Below are 12,844 nucleotides of genomic sequence, written 5' to 3'. Positions count from 1 at the left end.
ACAAGGGGTACCGGTACAGAGTCATGTTGTCTACGGCAATGACTCAGTGTGTGTGTTTTTGACCATGTGTGCGTAGAAGCATGTGTATGTGACATCATATGAATTCAGTTGTGTTTGTGTACGTTTCCTACCCCTCGGAGCCGATGCTGGCAAGTGATGGAGCTGCCATCCCCATCCAGGAACGCCCAGAGAGCACAAAGGGCCTCTGTCAACCACGCTTTTAACGCCAATGTCCCGCACCCACACTGTCAGCAAGACACCCAGACACAGACCCACAACCACACAGCCTGGAATCATTATGGAATGTTCTGTTACTGTAGCCTACGTCGACAGCAGTAAAGCATTCACATGAACACGGCACATTCAGAAAAACCTCAGAACTGAGGGGGGAAATTATGGAATGAAAAACCTAGCACCAAATCTGTCCAGAAACTGTCTCCCCTGCTGCTGTCTCAGCAAAGCTGTGTTTCACACACTAAAATCACTCCCATCTCCATTGCTTGTGTTTTGCATTGAGTGGATGATATCCTGTTGGTTTTCCCTCCTTCTCAAGCCAAGTACAGCATGCAACTCCCTGGCTAGACTACAAGAACACAATACCATTTTGGGGGGATGATTCGCTGTGCTTAGAACAATATTTTAGTTCCAGCAGCAACCCAGAGAGCCCAGGGGGACTACAGGCCATGTGTTTAAACTGTGTGTCTTGCCAGCCAGGAGCTTCCCAGGACTGCTCTGTGTAGGGAACACCCATAATGGATCTGACAGACTCCACAGTCTTATCAATCAATTGAGTGTTCTTTAGTGAGTATCTAATGTAGAAACAATTGGTCTGTGTAGAGGTCGGTTTAAAAATGTAATGATTTTATGACATTGGGACACAGTACATCAGGGGTTCGGACAATGTTTCAGTAGGGGCCACAAACCTGATGATTTTCATCCTAACACTAGTATTACATAAACGTACTAAGCTGTAGGTTAGCTACATAGGCCTACTGAACATAAATCACTCATGAGTATGTATGGCAACTCACAGCAGAAACTATTTTGATTAATCACAAACACCACCTAGTGATCAGAATTGGAGATGCAGATGTTTTGACAAAAGCGCTTGACGTTTTAATGAGGCAAACAAGCAGCAGCACTATATCTGTGTTCATCAACACTGTAAAATGTCAGTAGAGGGTAAAGTGGTAACATTCACATTCTGCAACAATGCAGGTACAGTGATGGTGCTTATCCTTGTGGAATACTGTACCTCAGAAGTCCTAGCTCCTGTTATGACAGTATACTGTTACCATATAACAATACATATAATAACATGGACAGTCAAGGATATAGATTAACAGAATTTAGCTTAACGGAATTTCACCATCTTGGAATGGGGAAAAGCAGACATAACAGTACTAGTAGAAATGTAAAAACTGTCAGAAAACATTTTGGTGAGTCAACTATCTTTCAACTATTATTTTAAAGTAGCTGCCCAGTGAAAATCTATTTTAAAAGTTAATATTCTGTTAACTCCTATGCAAATAATGTTGTTGACTTGTCCGATACTCATATTTGTGGCCAAAGCATAAATTGAAGAAAATAAACTTGCTTGCCATTTCCTCATAGAACATGATGTCATCTCCCTGAGGCGGATGAGCTGGCCGATCAGCGGTTTAGAGGAGGATGAGCTGGCCAATCAGTGGTCTACTTGCATGAATACTTTAGGACCATTATACACCCACACCATTCTGTTGTTGGGTTACACCCACACCATTCCAACACAAAAAAGCTGCTTTTTTAAACATACTTAATTGAAAAAATTTGGAAGGAAAACTATTTCACTCATATTTCACAGTATTAATAATCATTTCATATAAATTTGGAAACACTGGGTAGTTACTTCAAGTGCCAATACTGTACTCTTCAATGGTCATTCATTGCCAACATCCATATTATACTAACGTTATTTTACATAGCTCTTTTCTCCTTTAGATAACAGCTTTCTGTGACATAAGTAAGCACATTTTCCAATCAGGTGACAAATCATCAATATTAAACAATACATTTTCCTTCATTTTATGATACTGAGACCCAATACCTTTTTCTGTCACATTATACACTGAGACAATGTTCTTTGCTTAGATCAATGAGTGAAGTCTTCTCTCTATGGCTGTTTCTTTCCCTCTCCCTCTGGTGTGCCCTTCCCTGCTGCAGGACTCTTAACAGCTCTGGGCGTTTTGGTAGCTTTGGGTGGCCTCTCCAACTTCACTAGTTTCTCCTTCTTAACCGTTGTCTCCTCCTTCTTTAGAGTTTCTCCTAATGTCTCCTCATTATCTGACCCCTCCCCCTTGACCTTTCTCAGCTTGAGCTTGCCCTTGACCGGGGCAGAGAAAGTGAGCGAGGCCTTGTTGAACTCCAGAGGGAAGATGCCCACGTCTCCGTCGAAACGGTTCTTGGCCACCTGGAGGGACCTCCGGCCGGGGCATGTCACCAGCTTCTTCTCCTGCAGGATGAGCACGTTATCCGCCTCCTGGCTGGCCTGGTAGACAGGAATTTCAAAGGTTACTAGTACCAACACAAATACAGTGCCTTGCAAAAGTATTAATCCCCCTTGGCATTTTTCCTATTTTGTTGCATTACAACCTGTAATTTAAATTGATTTTTATTTGGATTTCATGTAATGGACATACACAAAATTGTCCAAATTGGTGAAGTGAAATGAATAAAATATCTTGTTTAAAAAAATTAATAACGGAAAAGTGGTGCGTGCATATGTATTCACCCCCTTTGCTATGAAGCCCCTAAATAAGATATGGTGCAACCAATTACCTTCAGAAGTCACATAATTAGTTAAATAAAGTTCACCTGTGTGCAATCTCAGTGTCACATGACCCCAGTATATACAGTGGGGAGAACAAGTATTTGATACACTGCCGATTTTGCAGGTTTTCCTACTTACAAAGCATGTAGAGGTCTGTAATTTTTATCATAGGTACACTTCAACTGTGAGAGACAGAATCTATAACAAAAATCCACAAAATCACATTGTATGATTTTTAAGTAATTAATTTGCATTTTATTGCATGACATAAGTATTTGATACATCAGAAAAGCAGAACTTAATATTTGGTACAGAAACCTTTGTTTGCAATTACAGAGATCATACGTTTCCTGTAGGTCTTGACCAGGTTTGCATACACTGCAGCAGGGATTTTGGCCCACTCCTCCATACAGACCTTCTCCAGATCCTTCAGGTTTCGGGGCTGTCGCTGGGAAAAACTGACTTTCAGCTCCCTCCAAAGATTTTCTATTGGGTTCAGGTCTGGAGACTGGCTAGGCCACTCCAGGACCTTGAGATGCTTCTTACGGAGCCACTCCTTAGTTGCCCTGGCTGTGTGTTTAGGGTCGTTGTCATATTGGAAGACCCAGCCACGTCCCATCTTCAATGCTCTTACTGAGGGAATGAGGTTGTTGGCCAAGATCTCGCGATACATGGCCCCATCCATCCTCCCCTCAATATGGTGCAGTCGTCCTGTCCCCTTTGCAGAAAAGCATCCCCAAAGAATTGTTTACACCTCCATGCTTCACGGTTGGGATGGTGTTCTTAGGGTTGTACTCATCCTTCTTCTTCCTCCAAACACGGCGAGTGGAGTTTAGACCAAAAAGCTCAATTTTTGTCTCATCAGAAAACATGACCTTCTCCCATTCTTCCTCTGGATCATCCAGATGGTCATTGGCAAACTTCAGACGGGCCTGGACATGCGCTGGCTTGAGCAGGGGGACCTTGCGTGCGCTGCAGGATTTTAATCCATGACGGCGTAGTGTGTTACTAATGGTTTTCTTTGAGACTGTGGTCCCAGCTCTCTTCAGGTCATTGACCAGGTCCTGCCGTGTAGTTCTGGGCTGATCCCTCACCTTCCTCATGATCATTGATGCCCCACGAGGTGAGATCTTGCATGGAGCCCCAGACCGAGGATGATTGACCGTCATCTTGAACTTCTTCCATTTTCTAATAATTGCGCCAACAGTTGTTGCCTTCTCACCAAGCTGCTTGCCTATTGTCCTGTAGCCCATCCCAGCCTTGTGCAGGTCTACAATTCTATCCCCGATGTCCTTACACAGCGCACATAGATTCCGTCTCTCACAGTTGAAGTGTACCTATGATAAAAATTACAGACCTCTACATGCTTTGTAAGTAGGAAAACCTGCAAAATCGGCAGTGTATCAAATACTTGTTCTCCCCACTGTATATATATATATATATATATATATATATATATATATATATATATATATACACATATACACATATACATACACACACACACACACCTGTTCTGAAAAGCCCCAGAGTCTGCAACACCACTAAGCAAGGGGCACCACCAAGCAAGCGGCACCATGAAGACCAAGGAGCTCTCCAAACAGGTCATGGACAAAGTTGTGGAGAAGTACAGATCAGGGTTGTGCTATAAAAAGATATTCGAAACTTTTAACATCCCACGGAGCACCATTAAATCCATTATTAAAAAATTGAAAGAATATGGCACCACAACAAACCTGCCAAGAGAGGGCCGCCCACCAAAACGCACAGACCAGGCAAGGAAGGCATTAATCAGAGAGGCAACAAAGAGACCAAAGATAACCCTGAAGGAGCTGCAAAGCTCCACAGCGGAGATTGAAGTATCTGTCCATAGGACCACTTTAAGCCGTACACTCCATAGAGCTGGGCTTTACGGAAGAGTGGCCAGAAAAAAGACATTGCTTAAAGAAGAAAATAAGCACTTTGGTGTTCGCCAAAAGGCATGTGGGAGGCTCCCCAAACATATGGAAGAAGGTACTCTGGTCCGATGAGACGAAAATTGAGCTTTTTGGCCATCAAGGAAAACGCTATGTCTGGCGCAAACTCAACACCTCTCATCACCCCGAGAACACATGTTTTTAAATCGTCAGGGACTGGGAAACTGGTCAGAATTGAAGGAATGATGGATGGCGCTAAATACAGGGAAATTCTTGAGGGAAACCAGTTTCAGTCTTCCAGAGATTTGAGACTGGGACGGAGGTTCACCTTCCAGCAGGACAATGACCCTCAGCATACTGCTAAAGCAACACTCGAGTGGTTTAAAGGGAAACATTTAAATGTCTTGGAATGGCCTAGTCAAAGCCCAGACCTCAATCCAATTGAGAATCTGTGGCATGACTTAAAGATTGCTGTACACCAGCGGAACCCATCTAACTTGAAGGCTAGATGTGCCAAGCTAATAGAGACATACCCCAAGAGACTTGCAGCTGTAATTGCTGCAAAAGGTGGCTCTACAAAGTATTGACTTTGGGGCGGGGGTGAATAGTTATGCACGCTCAAGTTGTTTTTTTGTCTTATTTCTTGTTTATTTCACACGAAAAAATATTTTGCATCTTCAAAGTGGTAGGCATGTTGTGTAAATCAAATGATACAAACCCCCCAAAAAATCACTGTAGGTTAAAAATAAATCAGTGACAACGTGTGTTATGGTGAATCTCTGATTGAAAAAGAATTTGGGGGGCCTCCCAAGTGGTGCATCGCAGGGTTCGATCCCAGGCTGTATCACAACCAGCCGTTATTGGGAGTTCCATAGGGCGGCGCACAATTGGCCCAGCGTCGTCCGGGTTAGGGGAGGGTTTGGCCGGGGGGGGCTTTACTTGGCTCATGGTGCTCTAGCAACTCCTTTTGGCGGGCCGGGCGCCTGCAGGCTGACCTCGGTCGTCAGTTGAACAGCGTTTCCTCCGACACATTGGTACGGCTGACTTCCGGGTTAAGCGGTCGGGTGTTAAGAAGCGCGGTTTGGCGGGTCATGTTTTGGAGGACGCATGACTCGACCTTCGCCTCCCGAGCCCATTGGGGAGTTGCAACGATGAAACAAGATCGAAATTGGCTGGTAAATCTAATTTAAAATAAATAAAATGTGGGTCTGTGAAACTTATAGACATACAGTACATGGAACTGTTTTTGATAATGTTGTCACAAGCACCCCCTATCAATCAAACATAGAGATGCACCCAACACCAAGACAGGTGTAATAAAAGCACTCAATGCTTTAAAGAGGCAAACAAGGAAGCAGCGTTATATTTATCTGTCTACATTTATATTGACATGATTCAGTATTAGATGTAACCCTCTACTCACCTTGGCCGTTCCAAAGATGGACGCTGTCTGTAGTTCTCTGTCATCCTCCTCTTTCCTGGGGTGGATGATCAGAGTGACGTGACAGCTGCTGTTGGTGGCAAACTTCCTGAAAGCTCCGATAATGTGGTCCTGGACGGCAAACTTGTCTACAGAGAGGTTCTCCTGGCCCATCATGAACTGCAGGTTGTCAATGATCACGTGACTGATGTCGTAAAGGTAGACAGCATGTTGCATGGTGTCCAGCACAGCTCTGCAGAGGGAGAGAGGAGGGAGTTATTTACAATTCAAGCTTTACAGTACACCTATTGATTGACATATCACTCAACACTTTCAGAGGACTCACTTGATGTTCTGCTGCCCATGGAAGGTCATGAAATAGAGGGGCAGGTCCTCGAACCTGTCGGCCCACGAGTCGTACTGGTCCAGGTTCTCCTCCAGCCTCTGCATGGCGAACTGGGTCAGCATGATCTTGGCTAGGCGCACGTTGTTGATCTCAAAGCTGCCCCACAGCGTGTTGACGCCCTGCATGCAAAGGTCCAGGGCAAACTCACTGATGAAGGTGGTCTTGCCGCTGCCCGTGGGTCCTGGAGGGGAGAACAAAAAGGGAGGAGAGGTACGTTAAAGTTAGAGCCACTATCAACATAGCCAGTTAGATCATTTGCTTTTGATTTGACTTACACAGCCAAGCAATACTCACTCAGTCTAGTCTCAGGTTAAAATCAACCCCCATTTGAAGCATATTCTACCATAGCTAGCTATATACCTCCGTGTAGAACAACATGATCAAATGACAATATATGTCATCCTACTATACGCTATACCTGTGAAGACTGTCAGTTCCCCTTTGCGATGACCCTTCATGATCCTGTTGAGCTCTGGAAACCTGGTCCACTTCACCCCAGCCACCTGTTCAGTGTTGGCCAGCTCCCCGTAGACATCCTCCCTGAGCTGCCTGAAGGACACAATGGACTTGTGGGCGGCGGGTATGGAGGCTTTGACGATACGGGCCAGGTTCCTGCCCTGGAACAGGGCCTCCACAGGACAGGGCTGGAACTCCCCCGGGCGCACTAGGGAGCAGCGCTTAAGACCCAGCTTCCTGGAGAAGATCTTGGAGGCCTCCCAGGAGCGCATGTCCCCTCCCAGCCACAGGGTGACCCGCTTGAACTGCTCCAGGTAGGGCAGGAGGGCTGGGGGCAGAGTATTAACACCCCGGGGCAGAGCCACGCTGGGCAGGCCTGTGGCCTGGCTCACTGCCAGGGTGTCTACCTCCTGGCCTGTCAGCACCACCTCGGAGTCCATGCGTCCCACCAGAGGCAGCCCAAACAGGTTGTGGTAGGAGCCAGCCTTGGGCACCATGGCCTCGGTATAAGCTACCGTCCCGCTCTCCATGCTCTGGGCAGATAGCAGCTTGATGCCCCGCAGGCTGGAGTCCCTTCCACTGAACCAGGGGAACACCAGGCTCTTGGTGGGCTTGAATAACCTCACCGCAAACTTTTTGAGCGTGGCGTTGGAGATCTTGCCGATCTGGAACATGGTTTTGACTAGCTGCGCCTCCTCGTCAGGGAGGTCTGAGAAGGGCACGGCACTGGACCAGATCCTCTGCACCTCCCTGAGCTCCTGCTCCTTCTCCTCCCGCTCCTCCAGGCTCTCGGGGTAGCCCAGCAGCACGTGAGGGCTGAGGGAGGCCTGGCCCTCCTTCTGCATCACCTCCAGGCAGTCCTGCAGGTCCTCCCAGCTCCCCTCCACCAGGGTCTCCTTGCACAGAAATTGGCCTGTGGTTTTGTCAATGAACATTGTAAAGCTCTCCTTCCCTGTATCCGCAGGGACACACACAGCCGAGTCCAGGAAAATGCTGGGGGCGTGCAAGCAGCTGTAGCCATCATGGAATGGGATGTCTTTAGAGCGCAGATATTGTTTGATATCGGTCACTGTAATAGGGTCGACAGGAAAGTCTAGAATAGACTTGGTATCCTTTTTGTAGCTCCTGGTACAACTGATTGGCAATGACATCCCCCATAGTTGTCCCGGAGGATAGTATGGAGGAATAGCAAATCTTGGAGTGCGTGGCTTGGTTAGGATTCTGACTAGGGAGGAAGAGAGGCCTCTTTGGGGAGGCAGCCTTGGGGTGCTGCGGGCTGCCACCTGCAAAAGACAGGTGGTCCCTTTCAGGAACCAGCTCATCCACATTTGTTACCTGTTCAAGACATTGGACCTGAAACATACAAAAGAAGGATTACACAACCAGCAAGGAAAAACATAGCTACGCTAATCAGTTAGCTAGCAAGCTACTAGCTACATACTCTACATCAAGGGTCCCAACTACATTCAGCCGCGGGCCAATTTTTTTCTTGAGCGTATATTCAGGGCCGGAACTAGGGTTTCCGTTAGCCGGCAATTGCCGGGCTTTGCCCCCCCCCCCCAAAAAAAGCAGATAGTTAAAACTGTTGCTGGCCAAAATGACCGGGAGAAAAAAATCCCATGGCAAAATAATGCTTTTTATTCATTGATGGAAATACCAGTTGATGTAAATACATTTGACCTTCATGCTTAAAGGTCTATAGGTTCATTTGCATTATTTAATGGAATTAAATTGGCCTGTGTGTATTTTCATAAGTCATCATTTATCCATCACACACACACAAACACGCCTTTCACAACCATAAGACCACTAAAAATGTAATTATTTTATCAAAATAGTTGAACCTGCTTTTATATATATATATATATATATACAGTGGGGGGAAAAAGTATTTAGTCAGCCACCAATTGTGCAAGTTCTCCCACTTAAAAAGATGAGAGAGGCCTGCAATTTTCATCATAGGTACACGTCAACTATGACAGACAAAATGAGGAAAAAAAATCCAGAAAATCACATTGTAGGATTTTTAATGAATTTATTTGCTAATTATGGTGGAAAATAAGTATTTGGTCAATAACAAAAGTTTCTCAATACTTTGTTATATACCCTTTGTTGGCAATGACACAGGTCAAACGTTTTCTGTAAGTCTTCACAAGGTTTTCACACACTGTTGCTGGTATTTTGGCCCATTCCTCCATGCAGATCTCCTCTAGAGCAGTGATGTTTTGGGGCTGTCGCTTGGCAACACAGACTTTCAACTCTCTCCAAAGATTTTCTATGGGGTTGAGATCTGGAGACTGGCTAGGCCACTCCAGGACCTTGAAATGCTTCTTACGAAGCCAATCCTTCGTTGCCCGGCGGTGTGTTTGGGATCATTGTCATGCTGAAAGACCCAGCCACGTTTAATCTTCAATGCCCTTGCTGATGGAAGGAGGTTTTCACTCAAAATCTCACGATACATGGCCCCATTCATTCTTTCCTTTACACGGATCAGTCGTCCTGGTCCCTTTGCAGAAAAACAGCCCCAAAGCATGCCGTTTCCACTCCCATGCTTCACAGTAGGTATGGTGTTCTTTGGATGCAACTCAGCATTCTTTGTCCTCCAAACACGACGAGTTGAGTTTTTACCAAAAAGTTCTATTTTGGTTTCATCTGACCATATGACATTCTCCCAATCCTCTTCTGGATCATCCAAATGCACTCTAGCAAACTTCAGACGGGCCTGGACATGTACTGGCTTAAGCAGGGGGACACGTCTGCCACTGCAGGATTTGAGTCCCTGGCGGCGTAGTGTGTTACTGATGGTAGGCTTTGTTACTTTGGTCCCAGCTCTCTGCAGGTCATTCACTAGGTCCCCCCGTGTGGTTCTGGGATTTTTGCTCACCGTTCTTGTGATCATTTTGACCCCACGGGGTGAGATCTTGCGTGGAGCCCCAGATCAAGGGAGATTATCAGTGGTCTTGTATGTCTTCCATTTCCTAATAATTGCTCCCACAGTTGATTTCTTCAAACCAAGCTGCTTACCTATTGCAGATTCAGTCTTCCCAGCCTGGTGCAGGTCTACAATTTTGTTTCTTGTGTCCTTTGACAGCTCTTTGGTCTTGGCCATAGTGGAGTTTGGAGTGTGACTGTTTGAGGTTGTGGACAGGTGTCTTTTATACTGATAACAAGTTCAAACAGGTGCCATTAATACAGGTAACGAGTGGAGGACAGAGGAGCCTCTTAAAGAAGAAGTTACAGGTCTGTGAGAGCCAGAAATCTTGCTTGTTAGTAGGTGACCAAATACTTATTTTCCACCATAATTTGCAAATAAATTCATTAAAAATCCTACAATGTGATTTTCTGGAAAAAAAAATCTCAATTTGTCTGTCATAGTTGACATGTACCTATGATGAAAATTACAGGCCTCTCTCATCTTTTTAAGTGGGAGAACTTGCACAATTGGTGGCTGACTAAATACTTTTTTCCCCACTGTATATATATATATATATATATATATATATATATATATATATATATATATAAAAATCACTGATTTGGCTTTCAAGTATGTCTATGAAAATGCCATTTTTTGTTACAAATTTAACTAGAACCATGCATAATGCACATTCACTAATAATGACTAACTTCTTGTAGCAGGCATTAATTAGGCTATAGAAAATTAACACGGGTCTCATCAACCATCTCTCAAGCCCACGTGCTAGTGATTAGCCAGCTAATCTTTATATTTCAAGTTTAGCCAACTTGGATCTATTTGCTAGCTAACAAAGTTGAACAGTTGAATTAATAATAATAATAATAATAATAATAATAATAATAATAATATTGAATTGTTATGAACACACCCCTCTGTTTGTCTCCAACTGTTTGAAAAGCATGTTAGCCTGTCCACTTCAGCAGTCCCGTTCTGTGAGCTTGTGTGGCCTACCATTTTGCGGTTGAGACGTTGTTGCTCCTAGATATTTCCACTTAACTATAACAGCACTTACAGTTGACTGGGGCAGCTCTAGCAGGACAGAAATTTGACAAACTGACTTGTTGGAATGGTGGCATCCTATGACGGTGCCTTGTTGAAAGTCACTGAGCTCTTCAGTAAGGCCATTCTACTGACAATGTTTGTCTATGGAGATTGCATGGCTGTGTGCTCGATTTCATACACCTGTCAGCAACGGGTGTGGCTGAAATAGCCAAATCCACTAATTTGAAGGTGTGTCCACATACTTTTGTATATTTAGTGTATCTCAAATGGCTGGTAAATCTAAATCGTCCAGGTCACGTTGTCCGGCGCCACATTTTCCTAATGGAAACCCTGGCCAGACAATAATTATAAAAAATGTGTACCATGCAAATTGACCACAAGAAGCCCAAACAAATATAGTTAGCTAGTATTTGACAAAAATACAATCATTTCAAACCTTGATTACATTGGTTTTCGATTCCATAGCTATGTCTCTCTATTTATGCTGGAAATACTTGGTAACAGATTTCCTAAATTAAAATCTTTTTGATCTGATTTCCTGGGGATTTTAGTATTTTATGTTGCCTTAGACCGAGTGGCGCAGTGGTCTAAGGCACTGCATCGCAGTGCTAGCTGTGCCATTAGAGATCCTGGTTCGAATCCAGGCTCTGTCGTAGCCGGCCGTGACCGGGAGACCCATGGGCGGCGCACAATTGGCCCAGCGTCGTCCAGGGTAGGGGAGGGAATGGCCGGCAGGGATGTAGCTCAGTTGGTAGAGCATGGCGTTTGCAACGCCAGGGTTGTGGGTTCGATTCCCATGGGGGTATAAAAAATGATGTATGCACTCACTAACTGTAAGTCGCTCTGGATAAGAGCGTCTGCTAAATGACTAAAATGTAAATGTAATGTTATTTATTTTGCCCAGAAAACTTGAGGGGCCAAATAAAATCACTTGCGGGCCGCCAATTGGGGAACCATGCTGTACATTAACCACTAGATCAGGTATAGGCAACTCTGTTCCTGGAGTTCCGTGCAGGATTTTGTTTCAACTAGGCACCACACCTGACCAACTGAGACAATTTATCAGTTCAATGACTGCCTAAATGTAACACACCTGGTCTTCCAGGTCGGTTAAAACAATAACATGTGGCACACCAAGGTTGCCTACCCCTGCACTAGATGCTGGTTGTTGTTAACCAGCTAACTACCGGTTTCCACTGGCTATATCATAAAACATTCATGAAAAAAAAGAGTAGCTTTCTGGTCTTCATTTAAGGTTAGCAGTGTGGTTAAGTTAAAATCACATGTTAATAAGATAAATTGTATAAATAGGCGTGGTTTACGACTTAGTGGCTGTGGTAAAATCATGCTCACTAAATGTTTACAGGGGTGTCAAACTCAAGACAACCAGGTGAGGGGAGTTCGTAACTAATCAGTTACCTTAATTAATCAATCAAGTACAAGGGAGTAGCGACATACCGCAGACACTCGGCTCTCCATGGAACGAGTTTGACACGTGATTTAAGAGGTCAAAAAAAGGGACGCAGAAGTGGACAAAAACGAGGTTTCGGTAGCGTTAACCTTATAGTGATATGCATCCCCGCATTCATGCTTACAAACTAAACTAAAATGTTAACGATAAACACCAACCTTTTCTTACATTTCTTCTCGCATGCACACTTTTGCGGGCTTTTGTTGCGTTATAAAAATACGTCCGTGTGAAACATAGCCATCAATCCTGTACTGTATCGCATACACAAATCATACAAAGAGAACACTTTGATTGTACGTTTGTGATTGATAAATCAATTTATATTAATATTTGATTATTTTTTCATTGAAAATTCAACTCAAATGTATCACAACATGTATAAATGAA

The 12,844-nt window shown here is 44.4% G+C and overlaps 1 protein-coding gene across 3 annotated transcripts; it reads right to left on the bottom strand.

Annotated features, from left to right (window-relative positions):
* Window positions 1–1,091: 1,091 nt before the first annotated feature.
* On the bottom strand, window positions 1,092–12,674 carry twnk (twinkle mtDNA helicase). Of its 3 annotated transcripts, none has more exons than XM_041850550.1 (5): window positions 12,616–12,674; window positions 6,970–8,360; window positions 6,492–6,732; window positions 6,149–6,398; window positions 1,092–2,527 (listed from the first exon to the last, which is right to left on the bottom strand). In XM_041850550.1, the coding sequence occupies exons 2-5, from the start codon at window positions 8,333–8,335 to the stop codon at window positions 2,153–2,155; spliced, it is 2,232 nt and encodes a 743-aa protein (XP_041706484.1). In that variant the 5' UTR covers window positions 8,336–8,360; window positions 12,616–12,674; the 3' UTR covers window positions 1,092–2,152. The 3 variants fall into 3 exon arrangements, with proteins under 3 accessions (XP_041706484.1, XP_041706643.1, XP_041706559.1); XM_041850709.1 differs by having other exon boundaries at window positions 12,626–12,646; XM_041850625.2 differs by lacking the exon at window positions 12,616–12,674 and adding an exon at window positions 12,445–12,586.
* Window positions 12,675–12,844: the final 170 nt, after the last annotated feature.

Source organism: Coregonus clupeaformis, chromosome 1, assembly GCF_020615455.1.
Source record: "Coregonus clupeaformis isolate EN_2021a chromosome 1, ASM2061545v1, whole genome shotgun sequence".
Taxonomy (NCBI): domain Eukaryota; kingdom Metazoa; phylum Chordata; class Actinopteri; order Salmoniformes; family Salmonidae; genus Coregonus; species Coregonus clupeaformis.
The sequence above is the reverse complement of the archived record's forward strand: the minus strand, read 5'-3'. Positions and strand labels throughout refer to the sequence as shown.